Genomic DNA, 19,345 nt, shown 5'->3' with positions numbered 1-19,345 from the left:
TGGATTATATTAGATGTAGATTAATGGGGTTTGGTCTATGTAGTTGAATTAATTTAATAGAGGAATTTTTTTCTTTTTTCTAAACATATATATTGGTACAAGATACATTCTCTTATATAGAGATGAATTTCCTAAACTAAATCAGGATACATGTAAACTATATATATTTATACATTCGTGAATATACTAAACTTCCTAAACCAATATTAACATTTATCTAATATCTTTTAGAATAATATCTTCATGATTTCTATTTTTGGATTTATCATCTCGACCGTCGATCTCTAGTTCTCCATCTCCCAGTAATAAACATAGTTGAAATGTTGAGGTACAGTAGAATGAAAGAGCGCATGATGAACTCATCTTCTCCATTTTCTTGGTATTGTTTTGGGATTAGGATATTTTAAGGTTCTTCATGTTTTATTGGCTTTAAACAAAACTGTTAAACTATAGGTCAACCTTACGTGGGAGTTTGGTTGTCATATAGATTACATATGATTGTGGAATATGCTGAAGATGTGCATACCACTAACTTCTAAGAGTGCCATGCTTTTTGTTGCTGTTCCTGTGGATGATTTAGGACTAGAATTTTTTAAAAAATATTATACTTATAATGTTTCTTGTAGTGAAGGTTTTGAGGGGTTTTTTTTTTTTTTTTTTTTTTTTTTTTAAGTGCCATGGTTTCTATAGTTATATCATGGTTCACTATGATAACTTTTAACTGCAGTTTTTTTTTCTTATTACACAAATGTTATTTTTTCATTTACTATTGTTGTAAAATTTTAAATAAGCCATTGGAACTTATAAAAAGAAAAGTTATTATGATTAATTAATTTGCCAAACTATAATGATTGTAATTGATCAGTTTTGCCAAACTCTTTAATGGTTGAGTTGATTTTTTTGTTGTTGTTGCCAACCCTTTAATGATTCTAATCGATTGATGTTGAAAACATGTAGACATTATACGTGCAACATATGTGTTTTTCCCCCTTGTGAGAACACACGGATCGGTATACAATCATGAATGGTTTTGAGTTTTGGCGTAATTATTTCTCTTCTTTGAAAACTCAAAACACAATCTCCATGTTTAGTTGGTCCAAAAAAACAACTCCATCACTACTGTTGTAACAAAATAGTCTAAACTGTATACGGACGTTTTGAAGAATATATCTTTCTCTTGATTCTCAAAGACTCGGCTAGGTTCCAACTTGTACCAGTCGATGTCTAATGATATGAGAGATACAACTTGTACTAGTCGATGTCTAATGAGAGATACTTCATACATATAACCAACAAATGGTTGCTAGGAAACAATTCTCTAATGAAACAAGTTCGAAATAATACTATGTAGCGTCTAGTTTATATATAATAGGTAGCTAAAATATAAGGTAATTTCCATAAGAGTTCATCACCAAAGCTGAGGATATATCACGATGACTCGTTTTTGTCCATCAAATTTGTTGGGGTATTGATTGTTACCCTCAGATTCTTCGAAACACTACTACGCCTTATGTTCTGCAAAACGAAATTTAACATTACTGTTAGAAGTTTAAGAAGAAAAGGCTTGTAAGTTTCATTTACTAAGTATCTTAATTGTTAAAGGAATGAGGATGTGTACCATGTGCCTCAAGGCCATGTCAAGGGAGGACCTAGAGAGATTTCTCCCAAAACCCAAGCTCGTTTTATCGTCGTATTTTGGAGGTGGCAGTTTCCTCATGTTCACAACTCTTTCCACCATTTGAGTCCCCATCAACACAGGATTCACATCATTACTAATCTTGCACCGTCCTGTCGACCTGTCACCTGAGCTATACACTCTGCTTCTTGAGGCTGAGACAGGTCTAGTACGTGTCTCAGGGATTGTTGGAGTTTTAGATTTAGCACTAGAAACCGACTTCCCCACAGAAGATGAACGGGTATAGGCAGATGCTCTTGGATTGGACTTGATTGTAGGGGTTCTAGTGTCTGGATTTGAACTCTGAGCAGACTTGGTTAGTCTAGTGGAAGGTAATGTAGTTCGTGAAGTGGGTGTGGCTTGTCTTGACGTTTTACTGCTTGGTTTTACTTTTTCAGCGGTGTTGCTGACTTGTTTGCTTAAAGTAGTTCTTGGGATTGTCTTGGAAGCCTTGGCGCTCCGTGTCACAGGTTCTTGCGGAATGTTTTCAACCTTAAAAACAAAAGCTTAACATGAATAAACTTGCGAGTGTTGGAAACATGGACCACAATACCACAATAGAGTGAACATAGTACTTAGGACTAGGACAGACTTAACAAAAAAAAAACCTTGAAAACTAGGGACACATATCAATCTTTAATGTACTCTAAAAGACAACAAAGATGGGCTAAAAGACAACAATCATATCAATCGGTTCTCACCCGTGGTTTCAGAGCAGTACTGGACCTAGCTTTAGTCTCTTTGAGTTTAACCATTAAGTTCTCTTGCCCTCCTAGCGTCTCAGGAGCCGCAAGTAACCTGGAATCAGATCATCTATAGATGAATATCTCAACAAACAAAAAAAGGGGAGTAGCTCTGCTCTATTCAAACATTCTATCTAATAACCAAATGATTCTTGAAAAAACTCAAGAGTTGGAATTAAATTAGAAGCAAGCTTATGTTCAGAATCTAATCAAACAACTTAACACTTCAAAGATCAAACACATTAAGAGAAACACATTGGAGCAAACTCGAGAAGTACCATTCGTAATCAGATTTGTCACTCTCAGAGTCCAAAAACTTTTCAACAGCGCTCCTACGCGGCTGAACACAGCTCGTTTCCAAGAGCTCTAAACTCTTTGTGCTACTCTTGTCAACACTGTTTGCTCCTGTACAAATCAAACACCAAAATTAACAACATAAAAAATCACTAAACAACTCTTAATTAGTTACTCAAAACTGAATCCAAAATTTCATACTTCACTTCTTAGATTTAGGTTCCATGAGCTCAGATTCGAAGAAATCAAAGTCAAAATTAGAAGATCCGAAAATAACTAACCAGATTCTGGAACAGAGGAAACGATTTGAAGCTTTCTTCGCATCTCCAGAAACAAAGAAAGATCTTCATCTCCATCACGATCCACCAACACATTCTCCATTTGTCCCAAAAACCTCTTCTTCACACTCAGAACAAGAATAACTTTTAGCTGATCACCGGAGATCGTATCACCAAATAAAAAGAAGGTTAAAGATGCAGACGAAGAAGAATGATAATGGCGAGGAAGAAACTAACAGAGATTGGATTCAGTCGCGTATTCACGAAACTGCCACTGATTCAGTTCAGGTGTGCTTGTTTTTAATTTTTTTTTGTTTTCAGGAGAGAGATGGTGGAGCGTCGGAGGAAGCTATACAAGTAGAAGAGGAGATGGTGGGGGTATAGATGTAAATGACGTAGGACCCTAAAGACTGAAACTTAAGATCTGAACCGTTGGATTCACAACGGCGATTGACTGATCGGACGTTTGATATTTGAATTATCTGACCAATGAAAGCTGCCTCGTAGACCGTGTGAAATTCAAAAAACTAACTCCTCAGTTCATTTATTTTTCTACGCGGCCCATTAGTTAACTGTTTGGGTTTTTAACAAAAGCCCACACAATTTCTGATTTTTACCGGTTTAGATAAAATTGGAGGTTGATCGGTCAGTCAGATGCTTAGAAAAATTTATTGATGATCATATAAAAAAAAACATTAACATATGAATAGAGAGATAGAGAGACAAAAGGCATTCATAGACAAAACCCATAAGAGGAATTTGAGAAACTTATCAACAAGACTCATCTTCATCAAGACACCCAAAATCGAAAAACATGAAATAATAAACACTGAATCTCAGGAATCTCTCTGACAAATCTTTCAAATTTATAAAATGAATCAAGAAAATTTTTGGGTTTTTTTTTTTTTTTGTTTTCATCGATTCTCCATTGTCTCTGGTTTGGAAATTTTTGGTTTCAAAAACATTGGTACTTGTCTTCATTTAAGATGAAAAAACTCCTCCCCCTGTTGCAGTGACAACATTGTTCATTTGTTGAAGTCCCATGTTTAAACCATTTGGTTGTTCTGAAAATATACAATTATCACAATGTTAGTGTTATGCAACTATTATTGATAATTGTTATATAACATGTATAGAAAATGTGTAATTAACTCACTCTGAGGAAGTTTGTCGACGAAGAAACATATGGCAATAATGAAATAGCAAAGCAATAGGACCAGTCCCTTCATGTAGTGTGAAGTCCCGTCCTAAAGAACCACAAAAACATAACAAACAAATATTTAGATCATCTATTGATTGGTCTAATAGATTAATAAGGTATTAACTAAGAAATGCTTAACCTGTAATGTGAAGGCTGTGATGATGATGGAAAGAGCAAGAGAACCGGTTTCGAGTAGATTGAAGTTGAGATCCATGTTAATTCCTATAATCCACGACACGATAATGGTCAAGGGGACGACGAATAAGCCAATCTGTGTCGCAGATCCTAATGCAACTCCCAGTGATATGTCCTGTAAAAATTTATTTGCATTTGACATAAGTTTATGCATTGTAATTAATCTACGAGTTTTACATATAAAGGGTAATGTGAAGACAATGAAACACTCACGAGCTTGTTCTTAAAAGCGAAAATGATGGCTCCAGCGTGTTCAGCCGCATTTCCAACAATGGGAAGCAATATGATGCTTATGAAACTTACTGATAGGTTCCATGTTTCCGATGCGGTCTGAACCAAAGATAACGTACTGTTACATTAACATGTGTTTTCAACTCAAAATCAATCAGATGCATAACAAAAAAAAAAAAAAAAAAGAATTACCTCAATGGTGGCAACAACATACTCGGATAGCAATGCGATGACTAGTGTCATCCCAACCAACCATACAAAACCGCTCCAGAAACTAATCACCGCGGTTTCTTCTTCAACATCGTCATCATACTCATCTTCCTGAATACCAAATCCCAATTTAATAATTAAAGATCCATTACAACACAATAATATTTGACTCTTTATGTTATATATATCGTGTATATGTATATATTTTAGTTACCTGATCTTGTGCGTCGAACAATTGGCGGTGAGTCCAAAGCTGGAAAACGAGATATGCTATGTAACTGATCAACATAATAATACTGCTTGATCGCGATAGAACCAGTGACATGTCGGATATAACAGCAGCCGGAGTATCTTCCGTTGCCACGTATGTGTACAACAATGGGAGCAAGTGACACAACAAACCCAGTAGGAGTAAGAAGAAGTTCACATCGGCTTGTTTCTGCAACAAATGACCCATACAAATTGATTCGGTTTAGCAAAACCCGCTGTTTAAATTTTGTTCAAACTAATTAACCTATCGTCACCATAGTAGTACAACTTGCTTGTTTATCAAGCTATAACTTTTATATAAAATCCTGGTTAACACTCGCTATACAAAATCTACTGTGTTCCATTCCGGTTTAGTTATTTTAACTCAAACAAAATAATATTGCTTTTTGATATAATTGAACCGGAGTTAAAATAGAAGCATACCCGGTCGAACCGTTGCTCCCTCCGCAGATTAGCGATTCCGCCGCAGAAAAGTGAAGTCCCGAGAACCAATAGAAGATTCGACAAAATCGAACCTAGTAGCGAATATTTCACAACTGCGACCTTATTATTGGTCAATGCCAGAATCGCGATTATAAGCTCAGTCGCGTTTCCACACGTTGCGTTTAATAGACCACCCACTGCGGTTAAAACAAAACTCATTAAAAAACAAAATTGAGTATCTATATTATAAAATAAATTAAATTGGTTAAGAAGACGTTACATGTAGGACCGGTGTAGAAAGCGAGTTGCCTGCACGAGATGCACGAGAGAATGTGAATAATAAACTTACGACAGCAAAAATAATGTTATAACCTTTAACCGTTGATAAGATAATAAAGATGCTTCTAGATAATCATCAAATGTACTTTGAATACTATACTAGATGATACTAAGAGTTTGTAACTATGCTGTCACGTTGACATATGAGTGGGAAATAATTGTGTGTACGTGGTCGGTGATACCCAATCATGCATTTGCCGAATCCCCCAAAGAATATTGGTCCATGTCCATTTATTTCAAAAAGCATTAGCATATGATCCGAATTGGACCTAACTAATTCTAACTAACGTGTTATCCATGATAATAACCTTTTAGATTTTCAATCAAGTAGTGAAGAAAATCAAAATCTTAGTGGAAGTAAAAGGGACACGTTTGGTTTCTTGATAAAAAAAAAAGACACATAGAGCAACTAAAATTGTTATAATGAGTGGTTGGTTTAGTAAGAGTTTCTTAAAAACGAAATAAACTATTGGTATAACGTCGTGATAGATACTCATCTTATCGACAGTTGGCTAATCTTTGTCATGATCGTAAGGCGAAGAATTCAAATAATAATAAAATATGTAAACCGATAGAATAAGAGATGAGGATGAATACTACTTACTCTGTCAGAAAGCTGACTCGCTCAGCCAAAGGTGTCAGTCCTAGCATGCTCAGTCCAAATATCCACGGCTGTATTATTCCAATATTAACCAAATTAAATATTATGTACATCATGTATTATATTAAGTGCACAATTACATGGTAAGATTAGGAGGATATAGCAAAAATTTGACTTTAATACAATGATTGCAAATCTAATTTTAGGGGGAGCAATAATTTTGATTAGAAAACAAGCGTATAATGGCATAATTCCAAAATATCATAAATATTAATAACAAATTGATCAAAACCAAGATTTTTAGGCGTTTCGAATCCTATTCCTTTTTGAGAATATTTTGAATGATTTTCTTATTTAAAAAAATTGAATATTTGATGAAACAGAGGAAATTATAGATACCTGACTGACGCCACAATAGGTGCAGATAATGGCGGCAGGAATGGCCGGAAAAAGAATGGCAAGCTTTGTGCCGAGAATGACTTCTTGGAGATTAGTGAGAAAATCTTTGAGACCTTTGTATGGAACCTTCTGAATGACTCGGAGGTCTGATTTCTTCCTTAGAGAAGAAGAAGACATGTTGTGAGCTGTTCTTCCATGTCTCAGTTCTCTGCTCGATCCTTTCGCTGTCATGCTCGCGTTCCCGTTCTCTGCCGATGACCACGGCTCTGTCACGATTCCCGCCATTTCACCCACCAGTGACTCAAAAGACTATGTATTATGTAAATTCTGAGTCACAAATGTTTTTTGTTGTTGTTGTTGTTGTTGTGACTCTTTTGAGTTTTGCTTTGCTGATTCTTCTTTATATGATGAATGGCGTCATGATTTGGTTTGTATATATATACTGATTAGTTTTTTTTTGCTACTGGGTCCACAAGGCAACTTCCTCGAAGTTTCCCTTGTGATATTTTTCTATTTATTTAACGTTTTGGGATGTTATGCATTTTTATATATTTGGAAAACCAAAATCAGAAATGGTATGTAAAGATATTGCCGGTCGATAGTTGGGGGTTTGTATAACACATGGCTGGTAAATCTTTGGTTCTTGGGAATTATTAATTATTTGGATTAATATCCAAATATTGTAAAGATATGTTTGGTTAGTCATACAGTAAAACTTTTATAAATTAATAATGTTGGGACCACAACATTTTATTAATTTATAGTGATATTAATTTATCTAGATATATTTTAATTGTTGAAATTTTTAAAAATTATTAGTTGAGACAATTTTAGAAAAGAATATTAAATTTTTAGATGTTATAAATTTTATGGATTTAGAATTAAATTTATATTTTTAGAAAACATTATTGATCATAAATTATAAATACTATAAATAATATTACTTATACACATTATATACATAAATTCAAATCTATGGATAATAAAATCAATTGTCCTACTTTAATAGCCTATAAAAATGTCAAAATGAAAATGATGCATATCTAGATATTTGAAAACTTTTTAAAAATTAGCTATTTTTATGACATGTTATAGAATATTTTATATTATTATAGCTTGAAAATACAACATAGCAATTGTTTTACATATATGAGCTTTTGGGAAAAATCAAATTATAAAGCATACATTACTATATCATTATATTTTGAAAATATAACATAACAATTGTTTTATAGATATGAGCACTTGAAAAAAAAACAAAATTATAAAGCATAGATTACTATATCAGCATATATATATATATATATATGTGTAAAATTACATAATTATTAATTTATGATATTATTGGGATCATATTTTTACAAGAGAATTTGAAAAAATTATTTACTTATTATCTTATCAAATTTTGTTATTTTTTACATTGGTCCGATTTGGAAATAACAAACTTTATTAATTTATAGTGATTATGAGGTTTTACTGTATTTTAGTCTAGTAGCACAATGGTTAAAAATAAATATGTTGAAGACTAAGACTACCACATTCAATGATTTTATAAGAGGAAATATATTATAATTCATAAAATAATATTAGTAGTATTCTATGAGTGATTAAATTACTGAAAACATTTTATTAGGCCTCGAAATCTATGTTGCATGGAAACTCTTTTTAAGCTCCGTTTTCCGTTTCCAAAACGTTTCAGAAATAGAAAACCGTGGAAACACAAAAACAAGTCATGGAAACACGATTCCTAAAAATCTCTATTTGAAAAACAATTAAAACACTATTTCCGTTTTGGAAACATGATGGAAACTTTTTTTAGTTTAGAAACTTAATAAATAAAATAATTTGAAAATATACATTCATTATAATACATATAAATATATAATATTATTAGTGTATTAAATCATTTATTTAATATTTTATGTTTTAATTTTGTGTTGTTTCAAATATTCCTTTTGATATAGGTTTTATGTTTGGTGTTTGAGTATGTATATATACATATATATCTAGATATATATATATACGTTTCTAAAACGTTTCCATTTCTTAATTTTTTTAAAAAATCATTTCCCATTTCCGAAACGTTTTGATTCCGTATATCCGTTTCCGTTTCTATGCAACCTAGCTTGAAATGAATATATAATTTATGCATATTGAATGTTTAACTTTGCCTTGTTTACAAAATATTTAGAGATAATTACAAAATGATAAAATCATAATAAATGAATAAAACATTTTTAACTACAGATATATACGTAGTTATGCACATATCTCTCGTAATACCCGCACTCGATTAAGTTAAAGTGCGGAGATCACTAAACAGTAGATACTCAAACTCTGCTTGACAAAGGCTTTGGGTGGGAAAGTGTACCCCATTGCGTGGATGTCAAGACATATTTAGTCCACATGGTACTCCAAAGAAGCTCATCAATGAGGAGATGTCATCGAACCATGATTCCATATTTCCACTGTACTCCAGTAACTTTAGGCTGACATGAAAAACCGAAAATGAGAAACCCGAAAAAAGACTCAAGAAAACAAGTTTGATAAATAAATAAATAAAACACCTGGTAAAAAAAGACATGTTCGGTAATAAAGAAAAAAAATACCCATGTTGTGTATTAAATGAATTTCGCATAAGAAAACGAATTAGTGTCACAATAACACGTGCTAGCTAGAGGGTGTTTTTTAGAGTATCTTAAAGGCCCAAACTTGTGTCGTTAGTACGAATACGAAGTTGATGGTTTAGCCATGTGGCTTTTTGGCTTAACGAGGAGGTAATAAATAATAGCTTCATAAAAGGCAGGAAGCGGCTGCTGGCTTTTGTTCGCTAGTAGTATTACTATTTATGATGTTATTAACTTTTAGCTGATGTTTATTTCATACTCCCTCCGTTTCAAAATATAGGATGTTTTGGAGAAATTGTTTGTTTCATAATATAGATAATATAGGATGCTTTCAAATTTCAATGCAACTTTTAGATTAGTTTAGTATTTTATATTATGCAGTATTGTTTCTGATTGGTTGAAGTTATTAAAAGTAAAGACTTCTTAATCTGTGTGTTTTACTTAAAACTATTCATCTGAAAAATGATGATTAAAACTAGACCATAGAAAAGAGGTCGACATTGATCATAAGAAAAAAAATGAGGTCGACAAATTAATCGAGATAAAGAACGAATCCAGCGAGAATAAGAAAGACATAAAAACGAGATTCATTCTTAAAAAAATATGTGATGTTCCAAGTATGTCTCTTTTGGAGGGAGGTATCAAATAAAATATAAAAAAAAAACAATGACGGATATATCCATTTCTATTTCTACCATAATCAAACTGAAGTCTTGGAGATGATTTAGAGAGAAAAAATATGCGAGATGGCGAGGATCTGAAGATCAAAACTTCTTGCCACATGATCTACTTCAACTTTGTATATTTAGATTGCCAAAGAATATATATATTTTTTAATTCTCAATTATTAGCAAAGCTATAAAATTGTAGTTTGCATAATAGTTTTCTTTATCGATCGTTCCAAATTATCAGGATGTTGTGAAGGGACCACTTCCTAATAGTCTAATACATTTCTATATTTTGTAGTAGTATAATATTAAATAGAACCTTAGATCTAGCGATAGGGTTGATTTAAAAGTCCATTAAGCTCCAACACATTTTGATGACCTTTTGCTTCAACACCCACCATCCAATATTCCGTACCCATAATATGTGAATTTGAAGATTTTGAAAAGATCTCATCAAGAAAGCGAAATGTGTGATAAAGTTAAACTAGTAGTATATAAGTAAATTAAAACATTCTAAGATAATTTCGTAATTGTACGCATAATGCATATATTCCAAGAATGATTTCGTAATTATACCCATCAATTTGTTCAGTTATATATAACTTATTCCCCTAATTTAGTGGCCTAGATAATTTTAGATTATAGCGCCACTAGTCCCGGAGAACTATAAAACTAAATATCATAAGCGCTTGACAACGATTGAGACGATCGAATTATATGTATTTATTGAAATTATGGTCTCTAAACCATAACGTAAGTACTCAAGCGGATGTGGCCGAGGAGTAGAGAGAAATAGGGAACCCAAGTGGGTAGATAAAGACGCAAACACAGCTGACGAACTCATATGTCGTGTCCGAATACAGAACAACATTGTTATTTCTGGAAAAGCCCCACAAATCTTTAGTGATTTTGGAAGTTACACTAGCTTCTTTTTTTTCGTTCAATCTTATATACGTATGGGCAACAATGGACGAAAGGCGTTGGGGACACAATAATGAAAAGGCCAAGAGAATAAAACCAAAATTGTATTTAACGTAGAAACCTTAGAGGAAACTTCCCGGAAGCTGCCTTCTTGATATTACGTCTATGTACTTCTCATTTGCATGTGGAAGATGTTGTTATTGACACTTCTTGGATAAACAATCTATTGCGATCTTTTGTCTTTGTTACTTAAAGATATCAAAACTAATCCAATCGCCTACATTTGTTTCCTTACTGTTTACTTGTTAGGGCATCTAGCCTAGCGTGGTCAGAAACCATTTGACGAGAGCGGGTGGGTCCTTTAGTGTGTACGGAATAAGAGACTAATGTTATCATTTACATCATCTCTTCTTACAAAGAATCGTAATCATACATTCTCTCACAGTATAAATAACCATATCTTTGCAAAGAATCCTAAGCAAAAATGAGTACGAATATAAATAACGGCTTCGCAATTATTGTTGTCGATCATAAATTCTATTCACATACGACCAGTACTAAACAGTGTTCCAAGGATAAATTGGTAAAGGTAATGTTTTCGGACTTCACAAGATATGAAACGTATAGTTAAGGTGAAAAAAAAAAAAAAAAGCTGACCGATTGTATAAACTTCCGCAAAAGAAAAGATTCTTAAGCTTGATGATTAGTGATTCTCATATATATATGAACGAAACAGCTTATCTAATTATATGGTACTATGAAACCTAATGGAGCGGTTGAACCACTCCAATATGATGAGGAACCACCCCAACCTAATAAACATGACAACTTTGTTAAAAAGCCTGATTCACGTAATTGGTATCAAAAGCGTTTTAGAAAACGGAAGCACATTAGCGGTAATAAAAAAAAAAGGTACCAGTACTTCTTCACCAAAAAAAAAGAAAAAGAGGTACCAGTACTGTCTAATGTTTAGTTTAGAGCGATTTCTAATGTTTCAAAAAGTAGTTTACTAAACCTAATTTTGAACTTGTAAACCCGTACTGCTGTAGCTCTAAATCCTACTATATTAATTAGAAAGTACAAATATGAAACTAACCTTAAAATATCTAAAAAATTACATTCAATTGTCACTAGAAAAACATAATTAAGATTAATTAATTAATTAAATAAATATAATTAATTAAAAAATGAAAATCGGAGACCCATTAAATAAAATAAATTGTAGAAAATAAAAAAATCTATTATGTAGTATCAAAATTAATTCATACTTAAAAAAAATTAACAGATAAAATTTTTAGAATTTAATCGAAGAAAATTTAGAACTACGAATTTTATCCTACTATATTAATTGGGAAGTACAAATATAAAACTAATATTAAAATGTGTAAAATATTACATTCAATTGCCATTAGAAAAACTTAATTAAGATTAATTAATTAATTAAATAAATATAATTAATTAAAAAATGAAAATCGAGGACACATCAAATAAAATAAATGGTAGAAAAGTAAAAAAAAAATCTATTAGAATCAAAACTAATTCGTACTTTTAAAACAAAATTAATAGCTAATATTTTAAAAATCTAATCGAATAAAATCTACAACTACAAATTTTATCAAAAAAAAGTTTACATGAAAAGTTAAAATTATTGCAGACAAGAAAGGAAAGCCAAGAAAATAAAAACAATGAATGTTGTTTTTAAAAAGAGGTTTTTCAGAACCTTTGCTAGCTAATTAGCTATATTTAATTACTTTTTGAGTTTTTTACATGTTAGTAAAGATTGCGTTTAATTGATAAAAATTTAAACAATTTTATTCATTACATGCAAATGCTTTATTGATAGGTTTTCAAAAAACATTTTTAAAATAAAAAAATTATAATATAAACAAACCAAATTTTTACTTACAAACCATTATAAATAACATTATAACAAAATAAATTATTACAAATTTTAATTAAAAAAAAATTCAACCCACGGTTTTCCGCCGGATAATACCTAGACCTAGTTCACATATTAAAATTGTTGTTTACTTCACTAATGATATACAGTAAAACCTCTATAAATTAATACTCTATAAATTAATAAACAATATAAATTAATAAATTTTGTTGGTCCCAAGTTGGGCCAGTGTAAAAATTAACAATATTCGATAAGATAATAAGATAATATTTTTTTTGAAATCTCCATGTAAAATATGGTCCCAATAATATCATAAATTAATAATCATGTAAATATAAATATAAATATAAATAAATATATATATATATATAATAGTGTATGTTTCTTCTAAACTCATTTCTATAGAACAATTGTAATGTTGTATTTTCAAACTATAATGATATCTTTAAAATATTTTATAACATGTCATACAAATAATTAAATTTTAAAGTTTAATTTTTAGATATTCATCATTTACAATTTGATAATTTGACAGATTATAAAAATAGGAGAATTGGTATTATTTTTCATAAATTTGAATTTATGTATGTCATGTGTATAAGTCAATTTGTCTATAGTATTTGTAATTTATTGTCAATAATGCTTTCTAAACATTACAAGTTCAATTCCTAAACCATAAAATTTATAACATTTGAAAGTTTAATATTATTTTGTTATAGTTGTTCCAATTCATAATTTTAAAAATTTAAATAATTTAAAATATATTTATAAATTAATAATTATTAATTTACAGTATAAAATAATAATTATTAATTTATAAATAAATTAATATCACTATAAATTAATAAAATGTTTTGGTCCCACCATTATTAATTTATAGAGGTTTTACTGTAATATGTTGACTAGGAGAGACCAGACATAGGAATTTATTCTTTTGATTATTTTAAGAATAATACACTTAAAGGAATTTTTTTGGGTAATGTGTTTGGTACCTTTCTCTCAGTAGTGCGATCTGACACTTATCACAAAACGCATAAACCCTTATTTTGCATGGCCTAATCAATTTATTACTAATCAGTCTCTCTCTCTTTTTTTCTTAATTAATCGGAGTGAGACGAAGCAAAACTCTCCTGGCGAGAGAAGAAGAAGCTATGGTTGGACCACAAAGACCTCAAATCGTCCTCTTCGGTTCTTCAATTGTTCAATACAGCTTCACCGATGGTGGTTGGGGTGCCACACTCGCTGACATCTACTCTCGTACGGTTTGTAATTTCTCTCCTCTTCTTTTCCCTTCCAATTCCCAAAATTTTCTCCCAATTCCTTGTAATCTCGACTTGTAGTTCTCGAATTTTCCGTTTAGGACTTGATTGTGTAGTGAATAATCTAACAAATGAACCCACCTAATCTGTGTAATGCTGATGACCCTTTACTATTCGCAAGTGGAGAAACTGTTTCATTGTTAATATAGCTAATGATTGAGGATAAAGTTCGTACCTTTATGTGTGTTTTGATTTCATATCTACAGGCTGACATCATCGTTCGTGGTTATGCTGGTTGGAATTCTAGGTTTGCCTTGAAGGTCTTAGACCAAGTCTTCCCAAAGGTATACATACACTCTCTTCTTATTGACATTCTTGTAGTCAATCTTATGTATGATTCCTCATTGAGATCTCCCATAGTGAAAGATTAGTCTTTTCTTGACCTCTGTTTTTGGTTTTTGTACTATTAGGATGCTGTGATACAACCTTCATTGGTGATAGTCTATTTCGGTGGGAATGATTCAATGGATCCTCATCCATCAGGCTTTGGTCCTCATGTTCCTTTATCTGAATTCATTGATAACATGAGACAAATTGGAGAGCATCTTTTGGTAATGCCCTTTTCAAAGTTTTTTTTTAATGTTAGTGCCTCTCTGAAAGGTGTTGCCTTTACTTGCTAACTCTTGGTATCTTCTTATTCCTCTTCTTACTAGGGACTTTCGGATAAGACCCGCGTCATTTTTCTTACTCCTCCGCCAATGAATGAGAAACAGATCCAGATAGTTTTTGGGTACATGTCTTACTGAACTTTGGTCTCTTACTATTATCTTTTGGATGTTTGATCATTAGCTTTATGTAACTCATGTCTCAGGGGTATGGTAAAAGGCCGGAGTAACGAGCGGTGTCGTCCATATGCAGAAGCGTTGTTAAATCTATGCAGAGAGATTAATGTGAAAGGTGTTGATATTTGGACAGCAATACAGCAACAAGATGATTGGTTGAATAGCTGCTTCACGTAAGCTACTAAAACCTTCATGATTCATTTAACTCTGAAATGATTCTTGGTTAAACTTACTCTCTCCTTGGGGTTTGTTTTTACTTCATAGAGATGGGATCCATTTCACAGCAAAGGCAAGCGAGATTGTCTTGAAGGAGATACTGAAGGCAGTGAGAGAAGCGGATTGGAAACCGAGTCTTTACTGGAAGTCATTACCTGTTGAGTTTCCATTTGATTTTGGTGTTCCAAACTCCATAACCCTTTGTGATTTGGAATTAAACAGAAACATGCGGTATGAGCCAGACACCGTAAGCATTTGTGAGCAAGAGTTAACCAGAAACGAGCAGTTGGAGTCACCACCGCCTACTGCCCGATTGTAAAACTACACTTGTTTACAATCTTGATGGTGTTATGTTAACAGTTTCACTCTTTATTTTTGCATCTCGATATTCATATTCCTAATTTAACATTTGGTTAGAAGCTTTGTTATGTATCATTAGGTTCATTGGTTCGTCGGATAACAACAATCAATCAATTCTCACTAGTATGCTTCAGAAATACAAAACAAAACACATTCAAATCTACAAACTCTGTTTTCGTTTGGTGAACACTAATGGTGGTCACTACTCAGCCAATTTTTTTTCAAAAATCCTAAGATAATCATACAAATTCACAAATGTGGGTGGTGTTATAGTACTTTAGTTATCGAATTTCACAGAGAGACCTATCACAAAAAAAATGATAAAATTTGTAAGCTAAGGGTAGACAATAAATAGTGTAGTTCGATTCGACAAGTTATTTCACAAACGAGTTCATTTGTTCCTCGCTCTACTTTGCAGGTTCTTTAAAGACGATTATGGAAATGCACAAATGTGTGTGTTTACTAAGGTGTCCCCATTCACATATATATATAGATATATCACAACAAATGAAAACAAGTTAGGTGAGATTGTTCGTTCTCATGGAAACAAGTAAAGTCGTAAATTATGATGATTGATGATAGAGAAAAGGTACGTAAAATGTTTTCTGAATCAGTTTATGTTATATAATACTGTTTGATTGTAAAATCATTGTTAGATTAATTTACCATAGAGAAGTGTTAAAAACTTAAAATTGTGTATCAATATATTCAATACATCTACACTATTAAAAGGGAAGCATTATTTACAAAGCAAAATGAAACTTGAGAATATATGACGTAAAATAACCCTGAATAAATTATAAAGCATACAATAGGAGAAAGACATTAAAGTAATTTTTAATGTGAAAACAAGATGATCCGTTTGTGACCCCGGTTTTCTTAATTCGGATCATGTTTTACAAAACGGATCAAGAATAAAAAGTCTTGCATCCAAACATAATCGACCACAATTATACACAATAAAAGTCAAACAAAAAAATATATATTTTAGGGAAGTGAAAACAAATCAGTATCGGTGATAATTAGTAACTTCCATAACTAATATTATGGAACATTAATCACACAGTTTAAATAACATATAATTCAATATAAAAAACTATCCATATTTAAATTCTAATTAAAAATGAATTATTAAGTTGAAATCTCGAATATTACCTTAAATAATGATATCAAATCAAATATCTAATTAACCTCAAATGGTTGTTAATTAGCAAGTTAAATACGACCATATATAATTTCAGTAATTTAGGAAAATTGTTTTTATTTAGGAAATTAATGTGATACAAAAGTCTACACGTTTCATATCTTTTCTTGATTTAGTTTGAAAAATTTAGATTATCATATATACGAAATTTAAGCTACTTACCAAATTCTGTAGTTATCTTAGCTAATTATAAAAACGGGTATAAAATTATAAATTCAAAATTTTATATATGTAAACATATTTCATTTGGTTATTTATTTTGAGATATTTCCGGAAACATTGATTATCGATTTTATGTTACAAAATTGATTGTTTAAAATTGATTTTACATTATGATTTTCCTTTTTATTAGTATATTAAAATAGATTGTATTGAGCTAATCTAATCTCTATATAAGACATATCGAAATATTTTGTTTCATTCATTCACAAAAAAAAAAATTTGAGCATCAATATTTTGAATTTTGAGTTTCTTAACTTTTATATTTCAATATCTTTTAGTCTTTCAGATTTGGAACTCTTCAAGAACATGTGAAATATACAAGTGAAGACTATAAAACTTCGAAAATATGGGTGCTGTGAAACAATCAAGTTCTTATAATCGATTTTATCTTATGATTTTTTTTGTATAATTACCATTTTTAATGTTAGTACATATATACATTAGTTATAATAGTATAGTTTTACTTCAAGATTATATTGTTACAAAATCGAACAGTTTAAAATGGATTTTACATTATGATTTTCCTTTTTGTTAGTATATTAAAATAGATTGTATTGAGCTAATCTAATCTTTATATAAGACACATCGAAGTATTTTGTTTCATTCATTCACAAAATTTTTTTTGAGCATCAATATTTTGAGATTTGAGTTTCTTAACTTTTATATTTCAATATCTTTTAGTCTTTCAGATTTGAAATTCTTCAAGAACATATGAAATATAAAAGTCAAGACTGTAAAATTGTTAAAATACGGGTGATGTGAAACAATAAGGTTTTTATAATCGATTTTATCTTATGATTTTTTTGTATAATTACCGTTTTTTAATGTTAGTACATATATACATTAGTTATAACAGTATAGTTTTACTTCATGATTATAATATTACACGTCGCCTAATGATAATAATCATATTAGTGTGAGTGATTTCTTCGATCTATTTCCAAATCATAATAATTTTTGCAGTGTTATAAGGTTCTGAAATGGCTAGCTTAAACATCTGATGAAGGTTTAGAACTAAAATATAAATAATGCAATGGTTCCTTCTCTTAGGTTTAACATCTCAAGACTAGAGTAACTTTGAAAAATTGTAATGAAAAATTTGTAACATATTTCATTTAAGATCTAATATTTTAAATTGATATTTTTCATTTTAAAATGATTTTAATTGTTTTTAGCCATACATGATTTAATAATATTTATATGTTTGGAGGCGGTAAAAATAACAAATGTTGTTACTACATATGGTGTGAAAGAGAAAATATGAAAGAGTAATTGTTAAGGGACTTTAATCATGAATAATATATAATTATATATCAAATTTGTTTATCCATCCACACATATAACGTAGGTATATATGTGTATATATATATGTTTGGTATAAAAAATCAAAATGTTATTAATATATTTTAAAAAATCGAATTTTAAATTCACATTTTTGTTTTTTTATATTCAATTTGGGTGCTATTTATATTGGGTTATCAAACAAAACAAAACATATGGCTACAATTGTCTATCCAAACTGATAGGAATCAATATAATCTTCAATAAAATTTTGGATAGATAATTATAAATTTAAGTAATATAAGTAATTCATATTTAATTCTATTGTATATATAGAAATTATCATACCAACTAAAAATAAAGAATCCCCCTAATCTTCGCCTTCATGAACCATATAATGCGATTTAAAAAAATATGTTTGGGTTTCAATTTGAATCATTATGTTAATATCATAAGTCTTTAAATACAAATATATCAAAATGATAAAATTTTGATTCACACGAACATTCTTAATTTTCCTTATAATTCGAATATATTTTTTTGAAGCAAACATTAATTAGATTAAAAACCATAATTACTGTAACAGTGATAATGCATAAGGATAAATTTCATGAATAAAAATACCAATGAATAAAGGATATCATATATCATATGATATATAAATATACTATAAAATATGATATTTTCAATAAGAATAAAAAGTCAATAAATTTTGTACTCTTTTGCAAATGATTAATTTTGGGACAGGTAAAGTTCTACTTGGGGACAAAATTTACAGGAAATTCAAGTATTTTTAAAAACATAATAGATAAATTTTGAAAAACATAAAGAAAATTTGGATAATTTTCATTAATTTTGTAAAACTTAAATACACAAAAAGGTACATAAAATACGGGTATATATTCCATATGAACCTCTTACCTATTTTTTTATATGTGGGACAAAAAAATACAATCTCAAATTTATTAAAACCATAATTATGAGAT

General features: G+C 30.4%; 3 protein-coding genes across 5 annotated transcripts; 1 reads left to right on the top strand and 2 right to left on the bottom strand.

Annotated features, from left to right (window-relative positions):
• Positions 1 to 1,155: 1,155 nt before the first annotated feature.
• LOC104785658 (uncharacterized) lies at positions 1,156 to 3,382 on the bottom strand. 2 transcript variants are annotated; one of them, XM_010510915.3, is made up of 6 exons: positions 3,228 to 3,345; positions 2,994 to 3,111; positions 2,697 to 2,823; positions 2,377 to 2,473; positions 1,619 to 2,167; positions 1,156 to 1,515 (listed from the first exon to the last, which is right to left on the bottom strand). In XM_010510915.3, exons 2-6 carry the CDS (start codon positions 3,091 to 3,093, stop codon positions 1,429 to 1,431), a joined length of 960 nt encoding a protein of 319 aa, XP_010509217.1. In that variant the 5' UTR covers positions 3,094 to 3,111; positions 3,228 to 3,345; the 3' UTR covers positions 1,156 to 1,428. The 2 variants fall into 2 exon arrangements, with proteins under 2 accessions (XP_010509217.1, XP_010509216.1); XM_010510914.3 differs by having other exon boundaries at positions 2,994 to 3,382.
• Positions 3,383 to 3,928: 546 nt separating this feature from the next.
• LOC104785657 (vacuolar cation/proton exchanger 1) lies at positions 3,929 to 7,438 on the bottom strand. The gene is made up of 10 exons (XM_087513170.1): positions 6,860 to 7,438; positions 6,464 to 6,531; positions 5,801 to 5,829; positions 5,521 to 5,717; positions 5,042 to 5,266; positions 4,810 to 4,938; positions 4,600 to 4,716; positions 4,331 to 4,501; positions 4,147 to 4,237; positions 3,929 to 4,054 (listed from the first exon to the last, which is right to left on the bottom strand). Exons 1-10 carry the CDS (start codon positions 7,142 to 7,144, stop codon positions 3,972 to 3,974), a joined length of 1,395 nt encoding a protein of 464 aa, XP_087369296.1. The 5' UTR covers positions 7,145 to 7,438; the 3' UTR covers positions 3,929 to 3,971.
• Positions 7,439 to 13,879: 6,441 nt separating this feature from the next.
• On the top strand, positions 13,880 to 15,775 carry LOC104785656 (GDSL esterase/lipase At2g38180). Of its 2 annotated transcripts, none has more exons than XM_010510912.3 (6): positions 13,880 to 14,232; positions 14,501 to 14,578; positions 14,705 to 14,845; positions 14,948 to 15,024; positions 15,106 to 15,249; positions 15,341 to 15,775. In XM_010510912.3, exons 1-6 carry the CDS (start codon positions 14,194 to 14,196, stop codon positions 15,609 to 15,611), a joined length of 750 nt encoding a protein of 249 aa, XP_010509214.2. In that variant the 5' UTR covers positions 13,880 to 14,193; the 3' UTR covers positions 15,612 to 15,775. The 2 variants fall into 2 exon arrangements, with proteins under 2 accessions (XP_010509214.2, XP_010509212.2); XM_010510910.3 differs by having other exon boundaries at positions 13,880 to 14,237.
• Positions 15,776 to 19,345: the final 3,570 nt, after the last annotated feature.

Source organism: Camelina sativa, chromosome 5 (assembly GCF_030686135.1).
Source record: "Camelina sativa cultivar CO46 ecotype springtype chromosome 5, ASM3068613v1".
Taxonomy (NCBI): Eukaryota; Viridiplantae; Streptophyta; class Magnoliopsida; order Brassicales; family Brassicaceae; genus Camelina; species Camelina sativa.
This window is presented reverse-complemented; position numbering and strand designations above follow the sequence as displayed.